We start from the raw sequence: 20,161 nt of genomic DNA, 5'->3' as shown, positions 1-20,161 counted from the left end.
GCCCAAGGTCACACAGCAGACAGGTGGGGGAGCCAGGATTAGAACCCATGACCTCTGACTCCCAAGCCCGTCCTCTTTCCACTGAGTCATGCTGCTTCTCTAATATAATGTAAAATATAATATAATATAATAATACAATGCAATATAATATAATATAATTAATATAATAAATACAATACAATATAATTTATAATTATAATATTATATATATAATATATAAGTGTTTAACAGGTACCATTAAAATATATTTTATTATATTAATAAATATTATTATTTTAACAATATAATATATAAATATATTTAAATATAAATGTATATATTTTAATGGTATCTGTTAAGCACTTACTATGTGCCAGGCACTGTACAATGGTGCTGGGGTAGATACAAGCTAATCAGATTAGACACGGAGGGGCTCACAGTCTTGATCCCCATTTTACAGATTTTGATGCTCTTGATGCCTGCTTGTCTTGTTGTCTCTCTCCCCCTTCTAAGGTGTGAGCCCGTTGTTGAGTAGGGATCGTCTCTATCTGTTGCCGAATTGTACTTTCCAAGCGCTTAGAACAGTTCTCTGCACACAGCAAGCGCTCAATAAATACGACTGAACGAACGAGGTAACTGAGGTACAGGGAAGTTAAGTGATTTGGCCAAGGTCATGCAGCAGACAAGTGGCAGGGCTAGGATTAGAACCCAGGTCCTTCTGACCGCCAGGCTCGTGCTTTATCTACTAGGTCATGCTGCTTCTCTCCCTTCTTACTTCTTTTTAAAATTATTTATCTTGATCTCTCTCTAGGTGCTGGGGAGGCTGGGCTTTCTTACCCCCACACAAAGAGCCTTTCTTTAAAAGTCTCCTTCCCCAGAGGAGAAACCCAATCAATTAGTAGCTTCCTCTCCCTTGTGGTTTGGGGAAATCAGATGGGGAAATCTTGGTGAGGTCACCCAGTTGCCTCCATAGAACTTCGCCCCGTGACTTTATTTATTTTATTTTTAGCCGCACCTGCAAACGGACAGCCTGCAGGGGAATCTTGTTTCAATTACAGGGCTTGCATGGACGGGCCGTGCAGTTAAATTACCTCAGACACCCCTCTGGCAGAGCTAAAAAATGAATTGCATGTCAGTAGCCAGGATGGCGGAATAAGGGCTTGGGAGACAGAGGACCTGGGTTCTAATCCCAAATCTGCCGCTTGTCTGCTGTGTGACTTTACGCAGATCACTTAACTTCTCCGTGCCTCAGTTCCCTCACCTGGAAAATGGGGATTAAGACTGTGAGCCCCATGCGGGACATGGACTGGGTCCAATCTGATTAGCTTGCATCTACCCCAGCGCTCAGTTCTGTACTACAGAACGGATTGGACACAGTCCGCGTCCTGCATTGTGCTCCCAGTCTCAATCCCCGTTTTACAGAGGAGGAAACTGAAGGACAGAGAAGTTAAGTGACTCTCCCAAGGTCACACAGCAAACAAGTGGCAGAGCCGGGACTAGAACCCGGGACCTTCTGACTCTCAGGCCCGTGGTCTATCCACTACAACATACATATCTATTCTATTTATTTTATTTTGTTAATACGTTTTGTTTTGTTCTCCATCTCCCCCTTCTAGACTGTGAGCCCACTGTTGGGTGGGGACCGTCTCTATATGTTGCCAACTTGTACTTCCCAAGTGCTTAATACAGTGCTCTGCACACAGTAAGCGCTCAATAAATACAATTGATTGATTGCTTCTTGTTGACCTCACTCCCCTCCAACCCTCTGTGGGTTCCCAGCTTCTCCAGGTGAGCTACGGGCTCCCAGAATAGAGAAGAGATGATGTGCATCTTCTGTATCCATGACAACGAAGTGGTCACAGTGATCTAGGGCTGGATGGAACTTTTTTTTTTTAATATGGTATTTATTAAGCACTATGTCCCAGGCACTGTACTAAGTGCTGGGGTATATAGAAGTTAATCAGGTTGGCCACAGTCCATGTCCTGCATGGGGCTTCTAGTCTTAATTCCCTTTTTACAGGTGAGGTAACTGAGGCACAGAGGAATTAAGTCAGCTTGGCCCTTTTTCTAGTCTTAATTCCCTTTTTACAGGTGAGGTAACTGAGGCACAGAGGAATTAAGTCAGCTTGGCCCTGACCTGGGAAAGGAAGAGAGAGAGACAGACAGAGACAGAGAGACAGAGAGACAGTGTGTGTGTGTGTGTGTGTGTGTGTGTGTGTATTTGTGTATGTCCTACATGAGGCTCACAGTCTTAATAGGAAGGAGAATTGGAGAATTGAGGCACAGAGAAGTGAAGGTCACACAGCAGGTAATTGGCAGAGCTGGGGTTAGAACCCAGGTCTTCTTCTTCTTCTTCTTAATAATGATAATAATAATAGCAATTATTGTTATTATTGTGGCTGTAAAGTGCTTACTATGTGCCACACACTGTACTAAGAGCTGGGGTGGATACAAGAAAATTGGGTTGTACGGAATCCCTGTCCCACATGGCGCTCACAGTCTTAATTCCCATGTTACAGATAAGGTAACTGAGGCCCAGAGAAGCGAAGTGATTTGCCCAAGCTCACACAGCAAGCAGTTGGCAGAGCCGGAATTTGAACCCAGGTCTTCCGACTCCCAATCTCCTGCTCCTCCCACCAGGCCATGCGGCTTCCGGAGCCCTGAAGCCTGGGGCTTCCACGATGGAGGAGACATCACAGGTGAGATGTTCCATGAGTTTATTGCCCCCCAGCCTGGGTTCCCCGGGAAGCTGAGTCCCTGGAAAGACCCGGTTGTTGGGAAGCTTCCATCCCGGAATAGCAGCAGCAGGAATGTCTCGCCCTATTATTCCGGGGCTGGGCCGGGAGCCCACGCTGCCTGATCCTCGGAGTCTTCATCCTCCATCAGCCCCACGTAGACCAGGGTGCCCCTCGCCTGGTGGTAGTGGTGGTTGTCCTCCTTCTCGCCCCCGTCTCCGGCCTCCCACAGTATGGAGTACGAGGGAGGGGGCACCTCAATGCCCCTCGTCAGCCGGCACTGGGAAGGGTAGTGAGCGTCCCTGGCTGACGACACGATCGGCAGAATTGACTCCGACTCTCCGTTGGGACCCAGCTCTTCCAGGGAGAGGAGAGATTCGTCTCTGCCCTGAGAGAGAACGGGAGGAAGAGGAGGGTTTGGTTCAATGCGGGAGGGGACAGACCACCCCACTCCCAGACACCGGTTTTCCTGGAGGGTGAGGAAGAATTCACCGATGGCCTTGAGTGCGGAGGTGGATAATACTAATAATAATAATAATAATAATAATAATAATAATAGTATTTGTTAAGTGATTACTATGTGTCAAGCACTGTTCTAAATGCTGTGATAGTTGCAAGTTAATCAAGTCAGACTAATCAAGTCAGAGTCTGTCCCACATGGGGCTCACATATATATGTATATATGTTCCTGTATATATGTATATATGTTTGTACATATTTATTACTCTATTTATTTATTTTACTTGTACATGTCTATTCTATTTATTTTATTTTGTTAGTATGTTTGGTTTTGTTCTCTGTCTCCCCCTTTTAGACTGTGAGCCCACTGTTGAGTAGGGACTGTCTCTATATGTTGCCAATTTGTACTTCCCAAGCGCTTAGTCCAGTGCTCTGCACATAGTAAGCGCTCAATAAATACGATTGATGATGATGATGATGAGGGAGAACAGGTATTGAGTTCCTATTAAGCTTGTCCTCTAGATAATAATAGTAATAATAATAATAATAATAATAATGGTATTTGTTAAGCGCTTACTATGTGCAAAGCGCTGTTCTAAGCGCTGGGGAGGTTACAAGGTGATCAGGTTGTCCCACGGGGGGCTCACAGTTTTAATCCCCATTTTCCAGATGAGGGAACTGAAGCCCAGAGAAGTGAAGTGACTTGCCCAAAGTCCCACAGCTGACAGTTGGCGGAGCCAGCATCTGAACCCCTGCCCTCTGACTCCAAAGCCTGTGTTCTTTCCACTGAGCCACGCTGCTTCTCTAGATTGTAAACTCTCTGTGGGCAAGGAACAGTTTACCAACTCTGTTACTCTCCCAAACGCTCAGTGCAATGCTGTGCACACAGTAAGCGTTCAATAAATGACCGATTTTTAAAGTGAGGAAAAGGAGGCACAGAGAAGCTTTGACTTGCCCAAAGTCCACACAGCAAGCGAGTGGCAGAGGCAGGATTAGAACCCAGGTCCTCTTGACTTCCAAGCCTGTGTTCTTTCCACTGGGCCACACTGCTCCCTTCCGCTCTCCTTCTCCTCCGGGCAGGAAATGGAGGGCAGGCAGGGGGTTTGCAGAGAGGGGGAGTGGGATTATGTTGCCAATTTGTACTTCCCAAGCGCTTAGTACAGTGCTCCGCACATAGTAAGCGCTCAATAAATACGATTGATGATGACGATGATGATGATTATGGTGTGCCAATGCCGCCAGGGTGGGTGACGGGCACAGCCGGGAATCAATCCCACAGCCCCCCCGCCTACCTTCTTTTTGCTCTTCTGGAAGAAGCGGCAAAATCTCTTCCACTTCTTTGGGCCTCCAAGGGCAGGGGCCTGTTGGAATTCCCGCTCTAGCCTCTGGCTTCCCTTTCTGGAGGGGAGATTTCCCATCCTGTACTCCGCTCCCCACCCCTCCCAGGGTTCTCCATACCCGGACTGCTGCCCCTGAGCCGGGTTCAGGGGAGGGTGGCGCGATTGTGACCTCACTGCAGCCAGGGGGGAAACTGAGGTAACTGAGCCCCAATCCTTTCTCTCCCCGGGCCTGCGCACTGCCCCTTTCTTCTCACTGGCTCGGTGGGGCACAGGTTGGCTGGGGCAGAGCTCTGGAGAGATCGGAGGTGCCCGGAGGGACAGAGAAAGTCAGGGAGGTGGCACCACCCTCAGTTCCCTCATCTGTAAAATGGGGATTAAGACTGGGAGCCCCCCGTGGGACCACCTGATCACCTTGTATCCCCCCCAGCGCTTAGAACAGTGCTTTGCACATAGTAAGTGCTTAACAAATGCCATCATTATTATTATTACTAGAGAAGCAACGTGGCTCAGTGGAAAGAGCACGGGCTTTGAAGTCAGAGGTCATGGGTTCAAATCCCGGCTCCACCAATTGTCCGCTATGTGACTTTGGGCAAGTCACTTAACGCCTCAGTTCCCTCATCTGTAAAATGGGGATTAATGTGAGCCCCACGTGGGACAACCTGATCACCTTGTAACCTCCCTAGTGCTTAGAACAGTGCTTGACGCATAGTAAGCGCTTAATAAATGCCACTATTATTATTATTTCACTGAGCCTCAGTTACCTCATCTGTAAAATGGGGATTAAGACTGTGAGCCCCCCATGGGACATGGACTGTGTCCAACCTGATTTGCTTGTAATAAAAATGATGGTATTTGTTAAGCGCTTACCATGTGCCGAGAACTGTTCGAAGCGCTGGAGCACTACAGTGCCTGGCACATAGTAAGTGCTTAATAAATACCATAATTATTGTTATTATTGAGGCAGCTTCCCCTTCAGCCCCCAGGCTAATGGGGTTCAGGGGTCCTCGCTCCACTCCCAACCCCTACCTGTTACATTGGTGGGGTGCGAGGGAGCAGATGAACACAGCTGTCCTATACTTGTTGTAATCAGTGTCATGTTCTGCACCCTTACTGCGTGCAGAGCACTGTATTAAGTGCTTGAGAGTACTATTGTGTTGGTAGACATTCATTCATTCAATCGTATTTACTGAGCGCTTACTGTGTGCAGAGCACTGGACTAAGCACTTGGGAAGTCCAAGTCGGCAACATATAGAGATGGACCCTACCCAACAACGGGCTCACAGTCTAGACATGTGTCCTGTCCACACAGAACTTACAGTCTAGAGGGCAAAACTGCAAAGCTCCTGAAGAGGAGGGATCATGTCCATTGATTCGACCATACTCTCCCCATTGCTTAGCACAGTGCTCTGCACGCGGAAAGGGCTCAATACTATTAATGGACTCTCTAGCCTGGCTCAGAGAAAGCCCCCAAAGCAACACCAAGCTTGCAGGTTTCCTTGGTTTCTTTATTAACATAGAAAAAGGGCCTGGGTCCATATAAAGCCCTCAGATGGAATACTGATAAAGGGGTTTTGGCTTTGCACAAGCACATAGAGGTCACATAGATTAGGCCCATGGGTGGGCACGGCCCCAGCCGGCCCCTTCCCTCCGGTCAGGCCCCCTGAGCCCACGCCCACAGGGGAGTGCCCAGCAGGCAGCCGGGGGACGAGGGCTGGCGCCCAGGATGGGGAGGAGGTTAGACAGGGAGAGAAACAGGGCAGGAGGTGTGAGAGGGTTAGATAAGCAGCGTGAGGAAGCACCACGGCGTACGAGGGCCAAGCCCGGTTCCAGAGGAAGCCACTGCGCTGGGATCGGGGGGCAGGCCGGAGGGGCGGAAAAGGGAGCTGCTACAGCCATGTCACCTCTGGGGGTGGAGTTGGGGGGCAAGGTTTGTCCTCGCTCTCCCAGTCGGGAAGGGGGGCACAAGGCCCCAAGGCACTGGCCGAGACCCGAGTGGTCTCTTTTAAGAGTCAGGGAGAAGGGAGCCGGACTCATCCCAAAGGCCCAGCGTTGGCCGAGGGGGCACCAGAGGGGCATCAGTTGGTCTGAGGGAGGGGGCCTGGGCCTTGGTGCTGACCAGAGATAGGCAGGAGTCGAGCGTGGTCCTGAAAGGGGAAGCAGGGGTCTGGCTAGAGCCCCAGTATCCTGAGAGGGTGAATGCCCCCCACCCCGGGTGGGGAGACGGACGATGGGGGGACCCGTTCCCCAGCAGCTCGGAGGGACGGTGTGGTTCAGGAGTTCAGGGAAATGATCGCTGCCTCCTCTCCTCCCCCTGAGGAGAAAGCAAGATGGCCAGCAGACGTCCTGGGCTCCTGAGGCCATATTCCTTGGATCCCGGGCAGGGAGGGACTTTCCCCAGCGCCGGAGAGCGCCTCCAGCCCCCCCACCCCGGTCCCCGGGCCCCGTTCGGCCGGGCAGCCCCGATACCCGACCCTCTTGGGGCGTGCCCGGCGCCCGCGGGGTCTTGGCCAGCCCCGCGCTGGCCTTGCGGGGCCGGGCTGGGGGCCATGTGTTAGTTGGTGAGAGTGAGGACTAGAGGGAGAGAGGGAAGCAGAGAGGGAAGCGAAGGCCGAGTCGGTGCTCTCCTTTCTCCTTCCTCTGAGCCGGACGGTCAGTCCACTGACTCGCAGATCTCATCCACCACCGTGTTGAAGACGTGAGGCTGGTCGGCGTAGACGTGGTGAGAGGCCCCATCGATGGCCTGTGGGGGAAGGGATGATGGAGTCCTGAGGGTGGGGCCCTCTCCAGAGCGGGGCTTGTTTTATTCAAGGACTCAGGATCCCCCCTCAACCCTCCTGGAGCCCCTGGATGTCACGAGGGGCCCCTGGAGACCACACGCAGTCTCCTTCAGTGTTCCCGAGGCCCTCCATCTCCCTCCTGCCCCGATTCCCTTCCCACCTTCCCCTGGTAGGATGCCCTCGACGGAGCAGGGATCGACTGGCGGCGGTTGAGTGTGTGTGTTGCCGGTGGCACTGATGTGTGCCCTCCCCCTGACCCTTCTGCGCCGGGCTCGGGCCCTGCGACCCGGGCCCAGTCCGCCTGCCCGGTGCCCTGGGAGATGCCACGGCCACGACGTACCACATCACGCACGTAGGAGTCCGGCCGCTGCAGCTTCACCTTCTGGCCGGTGCTCGTGTCGATCCAGGTGTTGGACCCGTAGATCATGGTGATGGGAACGTCCTTCCGGATCAAGTGGATCCGTTCCAGCATGGGACGCCGCGCCCAGCCGAACGACTCCATCATGGCTTTGAATGCCGTCTCTCCGCTGGCAACAGGAGAAGCCGGGGATGGGAGGAAGTGGGGAGGGAGGTTAGGGCTGGAGCCCTCTGGCTCAGAGGGAGGAACTTTGGCTACACTCGAGGAAGAACTCCCTGACAGGGCCGACGGGACCGACTGCTGGACTGGCAAGGGACGCTGTGGGATTTCCAGGCAGTTAATTGCCCACGTTACAGATTGCGTGAGTCCCCATTCACCCTCTCGTTGGGGCAGAGTCAGTCAGCCAGTCGTATTTATTGAGCGCTTACTATGTGCCGAGCACTGTATTAAGCGCTTGGGAGAGTACAATGAGAAGCAGTGTGGCCTAATGGATAGAGTATGGACATGGGGATTAGAAAGACCCGGGTTCTGACCCCGGCTCCGTCACTTACCGGCTATGTGACTTTGAGCATGTCACTTCACTTTTCTGTGCTTCAGTGACCTCACATGTAAAATGGGGGTTAAAATTGTGAGCCCTCTGTGTCTAATCAGGTCTGTGTCTAACCTGATTAGCTTGTATCTATCCCAGCACTTAGTACAGTACCTGCATCTAGTAAGTGCTTAACAAATACCATTTTAAAAAAATGCAACAGAGTCGGTAGACACATTCCCTGCCCACGACGAGCTCACAGTCTAGAGGAGGAGACAGCCATTAAAATACATTACAGATAGGGGAAATGGCTGAGAATAAGGATACTTACAAAACTGCTGTAGGGCTGAGGGTAGGGTAAAGATTTGTGTGCACAGGTGATGCAAAAGGGAAGGTGAACTAGGGAAATAAGGATTTAGGGAAGGCCTCTTGGAGGAGGTATGATTTTAAGAGTGCTTGGAAGGTGGGGCAAACGGTCGTCTGTTGGATATGAAGCGGGAGAGTTCCAGGCCGGAGGGAGGATTGGTGGTGAGACTGAGGTACACCGAGTAGGTCAGAATTAGAGGAGCAAAGTGTGCAGGCTGGGCTGTAGGACATTAGCAAGGTAAATCAGAGGAGAGCCGACTGAATGCCTTTAAGCCGATGGTAAGGAATTGCTGTTTGAGAGGGAGATTGATGGGCGACCATTGGAGGACTTTGAGGAGTGGAGAGTCATGAGCTGATGATTTTTTTTTTTTAGGAAAATGATTCAGGCAGCAGAGGGAAGTGTGGACTGGAGTGTGGGAGATAGGAAGCAGGGAGGTCAGCGAGGAAACTGATGCAGTAGTGTTATAAGCGTTAAATGGACTACATGGATGGCGTTCCAGGACTAGGGCACTGGGGGAGATGACATAGCCAAAAGAAGGGAAAATCCTTCCTCTCCCTACAGACCAATGAACCATCCTCTGAGGAACCCTGAGACCTACTCACAATCCTCCTTGGCAGAGGATCCCAAGAAGGAAGGGAGAGAGCAAACTTCTGTCCTGATTTTACAGGTGGGTAGGGGAGCTCAGGCATCTCTTCCTCTCAGAGGGGCTGGGATCTTGGGGTTCTCCCTAAAATTTAGTCTGTCTTGACCCTGGTCGCCCCTTCCCCAATCCCTCCCCCATCCCTGGCAATGCTTTTCTGGTCTTCTCTCCCGGAGGGCTCCTCCTCACCTGGGATTTTGGGCGTTGCAGTGGTAAATGTACTCCGATATCGTGTCATCATCGAAGAAGTCGGCGAACTTGCGCTTAAAGTCAGGTCGGAATCGCTGCACCAGTCCCGGGCCTGGGGGTAGGGGCAGAGGGGATGGTTAGTGCCCGCTCAGGAATTTTCCAGCAGCGGGCCCAAAGATCTCAGAGTCCTCCCTGCCCTTACTCTCCCTCAGCCCTGTACCTTTTTTTTTTTAATGGAATTTGTTAAGCTCCTACTACATGCCGGGCACTGTACTACATGCTGGGGTAAGTACAAAATAATCAGGTTAGGCACAGTTCACGTCCCACCCGAGGCTCAGCGTCTTAATCCCCCCTTTACAGATGAGGTAACTGAGGCAATGAGAAGTTAAGTGACCTGCCCAAAGTCACACAGCAGACAAGTGGCAGAGCCTGTTGTTGTATTGCACTCTCCCAAGTGCTTAGTCCAGTGCTCTGCACACAATAAGCGCTCAATAAATAGACAATGGATGAATGAACACAGGATCTCTGACTCCTACTCAGTTAGGCGATCGTATTTGTTGAGAGCTTACTGTGTGCAGAGCACTGGACTAAGCACTTGGGAGAGTCCAATATAATATAAAAGATACATTTTCTGTCCACAGTGAGCTTACAGTCTAGAGGAATCTGTTAGTGAAGGATGATTGGGGAAGAGAGCTGGTTTCCTTTTAATTTCCCCCAAAGGGGAGACTGGGCAGTCAGAACCGAGGATGGGCTCATTTTTCAGCTCTCGAGCAGCATGGCCTAGGGGACAGAGCACGGGCTTGGGAGTCAGAGGACCTGGGTTCAAGTCCCGGTTCAGCCACTTGTCCGCTGTGTGAACCTGGGCAAGGCACTTCACTTCTCTGTGCCTCAGTTACCTCCTCTGTAAAATGGGGATTACGACTGTGAGCCCCACGTGGGACAGGGACTGTGTCCAACTTGATTATCTTGTATCTACCCCAGCGCTCAGATCAGTGCCTGGCACATAGCAAATGCTTAATGAATACCGTTAAAAAAAATAAATAACAAGCTCTCGTACTTACCCCAGGGCCCTGCTACCCTCAGGACCGCCAATGGGTTGGAACGGCCCAGGACGGAGACCACGGCTTTGACCCAAGTTGGCGGCCCCCGGATCTCACTGGGGTCTGTTGGCCGGAGAGGGAACCCCCATGGGTCCACTAGGATGAGGTGCTTGACTCTACATTTTCGGAGGGGGGGGGAGGCGAGAGAAAAGAGGGAAGTGGCGGGACAGGGGAGAAGGCATCAGACCAGAGGTCCCGCCCTCCCACGCCTCCCAGAAAGGCGCGGGCGCAGACCCGAACGTTGGCTCCGGGCTGAGCCGAGGGAGGCCCTTTCCTTACCTGTCGGGGTACTTGATGGAATAGGAAGTGGCCAGGAAGCCCCCCAAGCTGTGGCCCAAGAGGATCATGTTGGGGATCCCCATGGCCTCGCGCCAGGACTCTATGGAGGAGACGAACTCGTCCTCGGCCCCCTCCGCGTCGCGGGGGAAGGGGGGCCGCGAGCTGCGGCCGAAGCCGAGCAGGTCGAAGGTGTGCAGGGTGCGCCGGGCGCTCAGCGAGTCCATGTTGAGGATCCAGAGCCCCACGCCCCCGCCGAAGCCGTGCACCAGCACCAGGGGCGTGCGTTCCTGCCGCTCGGGGCTCAGGGTCACCGTCCAGATCTTGTTCTGGTTCGGAAGGGACACGTACCGGGCCAGGAACTTATTCTGGAGACCTGGGGGAGGCGGGCCAGAAGCCAGAGACAATTTATCCGGAGCCCGCCCGCCCTCCCACCCTGGGGCCTTGGAGCGGCCCAGAGCGGGGCCTAGTGGAACGGGAACGGGCCGGGAGTCAGAAGACCTGGGTTCTAATCCCAGCTCCGCCACCGGTCTGTTGGGTGACCTTGGGTGGCTCACTTCACTTTTCCGTGCCTCCATTTTCTCGTCTGTAAAATGGGGATTTTTTTTATGATGGTATTTATTAAGCGCTTACTATGTGCAAAGCACCATCCTAAGCGCTGAGGAGGTTACAAGGTGATCAGGTTGTCCCACGGGGGGCTCACAGTCTTAATCCTCATTTGACAGATGAGGTCACTGAGGCCCAGAGAAGTGACTTGCCCAAAGTCACACAGCTGACAAGTGGAGGAGCCGGGATTTGAACCCATGACCTCTGACTCCAAAGCCCGGGCTCTTTCCACTGAGCCACGCTGCTTCTAACAGGATTAAATACCTGTTCTCCGGCTGGCTTAGACCGTGAGCCCCATGTGGGACAGGGACTGTGTCCAACCTGATTATCTTGTATCTATTCCAGTATTTAGTCATTTAGTACAGTGGTTGGCACATAGCAAGTGCTTAAACACCATATTGTTCCTTCTTACCACCCAGGGTGTGTGTGTGCCTCTCTCTCTCTCTCTCTCCCCACTTTCTTCTCTCCAGGAGCTTTATGATAGCCAGGCACTCCCCTCTGCTAGCCCAGCCCTTTCAGATCACAAGCATCTGCCTACGGCAAATATGTTCAGGTTTTTTTCTAGGAATTGGGGATTTGAACTCCTAGCAAAAAAGCAATCAAAAGAACAGAAGCTTATCCCTTTCTGTAATAACTGTCTCTATATGTTGCCAATTTGTACTTCCCAAGTGCTTAGTACAGTGCTCTGCACATAATAAGCGCTCAATAAATACGTTTGATGATGATGATGATGATAAGGAAGTTTATTTCCTTTTCTGTAGGCCCACCGGCCCTGGCCTATAACTGAGTCTCACAGCCGGGGTGGGGAGGAGGGGCTCTCCCCCAATATACCAGGTCAGCGGTGGCCGTTATGGGCTGAGGAAGCAACACCTCCCATTCTGCTGATTATCATCATGGTGCCTCGGGAGACTTGCCCACCACAAATGAGTGGCTCAGTGGAAAGAGCACGGGCTTTGGAGGTCATGGGTTCAAATCTCCGCTCCGCCAACGGTCAGCTGTGTGACTTGGGGCAAGTCACTTCACTCCTCTGGGCCTCAGTTCCCTCATCTGGAAAATGGGGATGAAGACTGTGAGCCCCCCGTGGGACAACCTGATCACCTTGTAACCTTCTCAGTGCTTAGAACAGTGCTTTGCACATAGTAAGCACTTAATAAATGCCATTATTATTATTATTATTTGCACATAGCAGGTGCTTAATAAATGACATTATTATTATTATTATTATTAAATGGGGGCCACGCTGTCCCTCTTAGAAAGAGGGAGGGCATCAGGGTAGGGGCCTGGAGCTACCCCTCACCCTGGGACCTGGGCACTTTCTGCCACAGCTCCTGACTTCCTGCCACAGGAAGCGATTCCCTGGAAGTCTTGGGGTCCGAGGCCTTGGATTAGCTAAAGGACACGGTGGCCTTTAGCTCCACAACCTTCGCTTCAGCTCTGCTCCCTACATGAGTGGGATTATGGCCGAGAAGGAGCTGGGAAAGGGGGAAATGGTGACTGGCTTTGCTCTTCCCTCCCACCCACTTGTCACCACTCCAGCCCCACCCGCCTCAGGATGGGGCGCCGGGATGGAGTTTGGTCACAGTCTTTCTCTCCCTCCTACTGCAGCCACTGAGTCTCAGTTGGGGTCAGGTTGTACATGATGGGTGGGGGAGGATGACAGCAGGAGAGGGAGAGAGCACAAGTAGAGGGAGAGTAAGAAAGAAGGAAAAGAAAAAGGAAAAAGGCAGAAAGGAGGGGAAGAGAGGGCCAAGGGATGGTGGTGACAGGCAAGGGACAGAGAGGAAAGGAAGAAGAACTAGACTGTAAACTCCTTGAGGGCAGGGATTGTCTCTACTAACTCTATTATACTCTCCCAAGTGCTTAGTCACAGATTTAGGGCTCAATAAATACCACTGACTGATTGAGTAGGTGAAGCAGGGAGTGGCTTTTGAAAAGAACGGGAACATTGGGAATTTTTGTTTCTGGGTTGGGGAGGATAGGGTTGGAGTAAGTTTCACTGTTTAACAACGTTAATTTTTTTTCTATTTGTTTCCCACCCTGGAGCGTAAGCTTTTTTGCGGACAGGGACTGCCCTCGGTTTACATATATTTTTGGTATAGTCACAATGCAGCTTAGTAGAGCCCTACCTACAAAGTTAGTGATCCACAAATGTTAATCATAATAAAAGAAGGACCCAGAAGGGCCAGAGACCTATAGCAACAGAGGATGAGAGGGACATCAAGTGTGGAGGAAAAGAAGAATGAGGAAGAAAAGTGAGGAAAGGTGCCAGGGAGAGACAAAAGGAATAGAGAGAGGTGAGAGACAGAGGTACCAATTGCATGGGAAGCAGCATGGATTAGTGGAAAGAACACAGGCCTGGGAGCCAAAGGACTTGCGTTTCTATGAAATAGTGCTTATTAAGTGCTTACTATGTGCCAGGCACTATACTAAGAGCTAGGGTAGATACAAGCTAACCAGACTGGACACAGTCCATATCCCATGTGGGGCTCAAAGTCTTAATCCCCATTTTACAGATGCGGGAACTGAGGCTCAGAGAAGTTAAGTGACTTGCCCAAGGTCACACAGCAAGCAAGTGGAAGAGCCGCGATTAGAACCCAGATCCTTTGACTCCCAGGGCCGTTCTATCCATTAGGCCACGTTGCATCCACAAGCCACGGTGCGGGCGACGGGTAGGCCTACAGGGATCATTGATCCATTTTGCCCAGTGACAAGTGGAAGATTTCTCCCGGCCCAAAAGAACGTTCCCATCCCGCTCGCTCCTGTCAGGGTACACTGTGGTCAAACCTTCTGTGGAGGTGCTTAATGAATTACCACAATTGTAATTGGCATGGAAACATAGAGGCCAAGAGAAGAGTTCTGGAGTAAGGGAGGAAGATGGAGAGAGAGTTTCAGGGGAGAAGAAAGGAAAGGCAAAGGAGTGAGAAGGACACGGTGTGCTGACTCCCTCCCCTCCTTACACTGGAGGATCCGGGCTTCCACATTCTTCAGCTGAGACATGGAGGTCGGTCGCCAGGCAGGTAGCCAGCCGCTCAGCCAGCCTTGGGGCCTGAGGAGAAATAATAATAATAATAATGATGGTACTTGTTAAGCGCTTACTCCGTGCCAGGCACTGTACTGAGTGCTGGGGTAGATAGAAGATAATCAGGTCCCTCATGGGGCCCACAGTCTAAGTAGAAGGGAGAACAGGTATTGAATCTCTACTTTGCAGATGAGGAAACCGAGGCCCAGAAAAGTAAAGTGACTTGCCCAAGGTCACACAGAAGGTACGTGGCGGAACCGGGATTAGAATCCAGGTCCTTGACTCCCAAGCCCCGGGCTCTGGCTGCTTCCACAAGCCAGGGTGGAGGTGACAGTCAGACAGACAGAGATCACTGATGTTTCGTCCGATGACAAGAGAAAGATTTTTTTCCCGGCCCACAGGAACATTACCATCCCGCTCTCTCCCGCGAGCCACAGTGTGCTCAAGCCTTCTCTGGGGGCAGGAACTGTACAGCCGAAAGCCACTCCCTTCATCTTTAAAGCCTCTGCTTTCCCGGGAGCTCTGGGCAATCCTGTCGTATTCCAGGGATGTGGGCAAAGGCCGGGAGGCCAGTCTCCAGTTGCCACCCAGACCGTGGGCTGACTCATTTCTTGCCGAGCAAAGGGAACTGGATGGGGGACCGGAGCTTTGGGTTCGATCAGGAGACGAGGTTGTGAAACCCGGCCGTTTTCCCTGACCACAGGGCACATCCTCTCCGTGGATCCCCAACAGAAAAGCGAGGAGCGAAGCATCACTTCTTTCCCTCCCAAACTCTTTCTATGTTTGAGCACTACCCAGGCTCCTCTGGAAGCCCGGGGATGCCAATGCTGTGGCCTGCCCCTTTCTCTTTTTTAATGGTACTTGTTAAGCACTGACTATGTGCTAGGCACTGTACTAAGTGCTGGGGTAGGCACAAGCTAATCAGGTGGACACAGTCCATAACCACTCGGGGTTAACAATCTTAATCCCATTTTACAGGTGCGGTAACTGAGGCACAGAGAAGTGAAATGACTTGCCTAAGGGTCACAAAACCGACAAGCGGCGGAGCTGATGTTAGAACCCAGGTTCTTCTGACTCAAAGGTCTGTACTCTATCTATGCTGCTTCTCTAAATAACTTAGACCTGGGTGGGGAGGGAAACAAATTGCTTCTTCCTTCTCCTCCCACAGGTGGGAGGGAGGGGGTCATCTTGGTTGCCAGTGCTGGGACAGGGACTGGCCAAATTAATTCTTGGAAGCATTTCAGAAGCAGCTTAAACAGATTAAAACGTGTTTCCCATGAGGGACATAGATCGGGTCCAGCCTGATTAGCTTATATCTATCACAGTGCTCAGTAGAGTGACTGGCAAATAGTAAGCACTTATCAAATACCATAAAAAAAAAAACATTTTATTTTTCCCTCAGTGGGCTTGCCTGGTGAATGCCTCCCTGGGATGGTTTACTTTTGGACATTCAGGTGCGCTTGCCACCCCGCAGCAGGGTGCTAGCCCTGCCTTAAAAAGTGTGTAGAGACAGAGTGAGAGTGTGAGTGTATGTGTGTGAGAGAGAGAGAGGGAGAGGGGGCATAGATGGGCATGGGGCCGATTGGAGATTCTTTACTTAAATTTACCAGGATGCCTTGTTTGTTCTTGGCATACTACATCCCTTCAGGATGTGGGAAGAGCAGGGCTGAATCTCTGAGGAAAGCCCACAGCAACTAAGAATGTGGCAGGGAGAGTTTGGATTTGTTTTTAATGGAATTTGTTAAATGCTTACTATATTCATTCATTCAATCGTATTTATTGAGTGCTTACTGTGTGCAGGGCACTGTACTAAGCGCTTGGGAAGTACAAGTTGGCAAGCGCTGGGCTAGACACAAGCTAATTAGGTTGGACACAGTCCCTGTCCCACATGGGGCTCTCAGTTTTAATCCCCATTTTACAGATGAGGTAAATACTGATGGCAGTTTGTTAAGCATTTATTATGTGCCTTCCTTATTAGGGAAGCAGCATGGCTCAGTGGAAAGAGCCTGGGCTTTGGAGTCAGAGGTCGTGGGTTCAAATCCCGGCTCCGCCACTTGTCAGCTGTGTGACTTTGGGCAAGTCACTTCACTTCTTTGGGCCTCAGTTCCCTCATCTGTAAAATGGGGATGAAGACTGTGAACCCCCCGTGGGACAACCTGATTACCTTGTATCTATCCCAGCGCTTAGAACAGTGCTTGGCACATAGTAAGCGCTTAACAAATACTAACATTATTATCATTATTATGTGCCAAGCACTGGCCAGAGAAGTGAAGTGACTTGCCCAAGGTTACACAGCAGCCAAGTGGCAGAGCTGGGATTAGAACCCAGGCCCTTCTGACTCCCAGCCCCTTGCTCTACCCACTAGACCATGCTGTTTCTCTTTTTTTTTTCCTCCTTTCAGGGAAACCCTCCTGCTGAGGCTCAGTGGAAAATAAAGAGGGACACTGAGGCTCAGCCAGGACCCACCCCAGTTACATGGTAAATTGGGAATTAGGGGTGGGACCCAGACCAGATTCCAGCCATCCCATCACACCCTTTGCCAGATTCCTGGGGCTGGGAGTCAGAGGACCTGGGTTCTAATCCTGGCTCTGCCACTTGCCTGCTGTGCGACTTTGGGCTAATTACTGAAACTTCTCTGGGCCTCAGTTACCTCATTTATAAAGTGGGGATGAAGACTGTGAGCCCTATGTGGGACTGGATTATCTGGTATCTACCCTAGCGTCTGGTACAGTGCTTGGCACAGAGTGAGTGCTTAACGGGTACCATTTAAAAAATAAAAAAACCCAAAACACTCACAACTGTATCCGGACTCCAAATAGGTAGGTGACTTCTCCACGGAGCTGCAGGGAGAAGTTGGCTGTGAGGATGGAGTCCCCGCGTCTGTGCGGATAAAGGCAAAGGTCCTAGGGACCGCAAGGCCACTAGGGATTCCAGGCACAACCCAAGAAGGTTGGTGTTCCCACGCCAGGCGGAGCAGGATGCCTTTGGGAAGACGTTCCTTTAAGGAAGTTTGGCCCTAAGCCTCTCCCTTGAAGCGTCCTCCGCCCTGTCTCTGAGAGGGGAAAACAGGAGAGGGGCAGGAATGGCTCAGGATGAGGCAGGGCCTGGGAACGGCGCCCGGAGTTCTGCGTCTGAGGCCCTGGCCATTGTCTCGGCCCACCCCTGCCCCATTCTGGGGGTGATGAATGGGGCTGTGGGCAACGTGACTTCACTGCCAATAGCCAGGCCTTGGAAGCCAGGGCTCCTCTCCCCCTGCCCCAGGAAGCTCTCCGCTCTCCGAGAAAACTGGTTTTGCTTTTGGAGGTGGCCGGGCGGAGGGGGCCGTGGGCCCACCCAGGGAAGAAGCCTGCCGGTTGGGTCGAACCTGTTGCTGAGTCATTCCCCAAAAAGCAACTTTTTATCAGACGCGGAGCCGTCGGCAACCCGTCACCCTTGACCCGGCTGGACTCGAAGTCGGGGTTCAGATGAGTTCAGGGACGGAGCTCAACTTGCCGCCAACAAACCCCAAGGTATTGGCACGGATTTGTCAACGGCTACAGTGTGCAGCTGGTTGCTCTAATCAATCAATCAATCGTATTTATTGAGCGCTTACTATGTGCAGAGCACTGTACTAAGCGCTTGGGAAGTACAAATTGGCAACATACAGAGACAGTCCCTACCCAGCATTGGGCTCACAGTCTAAAAGGGGGAGACAGAGAAAAAAAAACCAAACATACTAACAAAATAAAATAAATAGAATAGATATGTACAAGTAAAATAAATAGAGTAATAAATATGTACAAACATATATACATATATACAGGTGCTGTGGGGAAGGGAAGGAGATAAGATGGGGGGATGGAGAGGGGGACAAGGGGGAGAGGAAGGAAGGGGCTCAGTCTGGGAAGGCCTCCAGGAGGAGGTGAGCTCTCAGCAGGGCCTTGAAGGGAGGAAGAGAGCTAGCTTGGCGGATGGGCAGAGGGATTGGGGGCATTCCAGGCCCAGGGGATGATTGCCGATATTCCCCTTAGAAAGTTCCTCACTGCCCAGAGCTTACTACCCCACTGATCCACTCCCCTCCTACAACTCTAGCAACTGTGCAAGTGGAAACAGGCCGGGCCAACTCCTCTCCACACGGGCAACTTCATTCCCACAGAACAAGCAGGGGACCTGTCCTGGTCCACACTTTCCAACACAGCTACAGATCTCGCACCTCAGGGGATGCCCAACACCCCACAGTTGGTTGAACTAGCAGTAGCCACACAAGGAGATCAGAGTGTGGGAAACCAGCAACGCATTTCTGTCCTCCCTCGCCTCTTGTCCTTGTCCACACTTTCCAACACAGCTACGGGTCTCGGACCTCAGGGGATGCCCAACACCCCAGAGCTGGTTGAACTAGCAGTAGCCACACAAGGAGATCAGAGTGTGGGAAACCAGCAACGCATTTCTGTCCTCCCTCGCCTCTTGTCCTTGTCCACACTTTCCAACACAGCTACGGATCTCGGACCTCAGGGGATACCCGGCCCCCCAGAGCTGGTTGAACTAGCAGTAGCCACACAAGGAGATCAGAGTGTGGGAAACCAGCAACGCATTTCTGTCCTCCCTCGCCTCTTGTCCTGGTCCACACTTTCCAACACAGCTACGGATCTCGGACCTCAGGGGATGCCCGACACCCCAGAGCTGGTTGAACTAGCAGTAGCCACACAAGGAGATCAGAGTGTGGGAGACTAGCAACACATTTCTGTCCTCCCTCGCCTCTTGTCCTTGTCCACACTTTCCAACATAGCTACAGATCTCACACCTCAGGGGATGCCCAACACGGCTGAACTAGCAGTAGCCACACAAGGAGATCAGAATGTGGGAAACTAGCAACGCATTTCTATCCTCCCTCGCCTCTTGTCCTCGTCCACACTTTCCAACAAAGCTAAAGATCTCGGACCTCAGGGGATGCCCGCCCCCCCAGAGCTGGTTGAACTAGCAGTAGCCACCCAAGGAGATCAGAGTGTGGGAGACTAGCAACGCATTTCTGTCCTCCCTCGCCTCTTGTCCTGGTCCACACTTTCCAACACAGCTACAGATCTCGGACCTCAGGGGATGCTCGCCCCCCCAGAGCTGGTTGAACTAGCACTAGCCACACAAGGAGATCAAGTGTGGGAAACTAGCAACGCATTTCTGTCCTCCCTCGCCTCTTCTTGGCCATGGCAGGAAAAAGCAGAAGCCAACCCTCATCTCTCCCCCCCCCCCCCAAAAAAGACAACAACCCAGCCCTCCTGCTGCAAAGAGAGAGAGCCAGAGGGAGAAAGAGGGGAGGAATCAACTCACTGCTGCTCCAGATCATCAGCCATAGTAAACAAGCCCGGCTCGGGCTGGAGTAAACCCCGCCTTCGTCCTTATGCGGGGATCAGCTGGTTGAGGGGCGGTGCACAGATCAGTCGAGGCAGGGGCAGAGTTGGAATAGCCTGGTGAGGGGGATTGGTTTCTCCCAAGAAGCTCACCGGGATTATGAATGAGTGGGGCGGGCCCACGGTGGGTACTGGGTGGAGCTACCTTGGAAATTATACCCTGGGATCATCATCAATCGTATTTATTGAGCGCTTACTATGTGCAGAGCACTGTACTAAGCGCTTGGGAAGTACAATCAATCAATCAATCAATCGTATTTATTGAGCGCTTACGCTTGGGAAGTACAAATTGGCAACACATAGAGACAGTCCCTACCCAACAGTGGGCTCACAGTCTAAAAGGGGGAGACAGAGAACAGAACCAAACATACCAACAAAATAAAATAAATAGGATAGAAATGTACAA

At 51.7% G+C, this 20,161-nt stretch overlaps 1 protein-coding gene across 4 annotated transcripts; it reads right to left on the bottom strand.

The window, feature by feature from the left end:
* Nucleotides 1-6,004: 6,004 nt before the first annotated feature.
* ABHD4 (abhydrolase domain containing 4, N-acyl phospholipase B) lies at nt 6,005-19,757 on the bottom strand. Of its 4 annotated transcripts, none has more exons than XM_038741475.1 (7): nt 19,676-19,757; nt 14,313-14,401; nt 10,753-11,125; nt 10,435-10,589; nt 9,374-9,485; nt 7,631-7,817; nt 6,005-7,253 (listed from the first exon to the last, which is right to left on the bottom strand). In XM_038741475.1, the coding sequence occupies exons 1-7, from the start codon at nt 19,696-19,698 to the stop codon at nt 7,164-7,166; spliced, it is 1,029 nt and encodes a 342-aa protein (XP_038597403.1). In that variant the 5' UTR covers nt 19,699-19,757; the 3' UTR covers nt 6,005-7,163. The 4 variants fall into 4 exon arrangements, with proteins under 4 accessions (XP_038597403.1, XP_038597404.1, XP_038597406.1 ...); XM_038741476.1 differs by having other exon boundaries at nt 10,753-11,078; XM_038741478.1 differs by lacking the exon at nt 19,676-19,757 and adding an exon at nt 17,171-17,257.
* Between the last annotated feature and the right edge of the window lie 404 nt (nt 19,758-20,161).

The sequence above is a fragment of the Tachyglossus aculeatus genome, assembly GCF_015852505.1.
Source record: "Tachyglossus aculeatus isolate mTacAcu1 chromosome 12 unlocalized genomic scaffold, mTacAcu1.pri SUPER_6_unloc_1, whole genome shotgun sequence".
Classification (NCBI taxonomy): domain Eukaryota; kingdom Metazoa; phylum Chordata; class Mammalia; order Monotremata; family Tachyglossidae; genus Tachyglossus; species Tachyglossus aculeatus.
The sequence above is the reverse complement of the archived record's forward strand: the minus strand, read 5'-3'. Positions and strand labels throughout refer to the sequence as shown.

Coding starts and splice junctions, on each gene's coding strand:
- ABHD4 (XM_038741475.1), bottom strand. CDS start 19,698: ATGGCTGATGATCTGGAGCAGCA. Junction 10,590..10,752: donor TCCATCAAGTACCCCGACAG/GTAAGGAAAGGG, acceptor CCGAAAATGTAG/AGTCAAGCACCTCATCCTAG. Junction 7,254..7,630: donor ACTCCTACGTGCGTGATGTG/GTACGTCGTGGC, acceptor CTTCCCCCACAG/GCCATCGATGGGGCCTCTCA.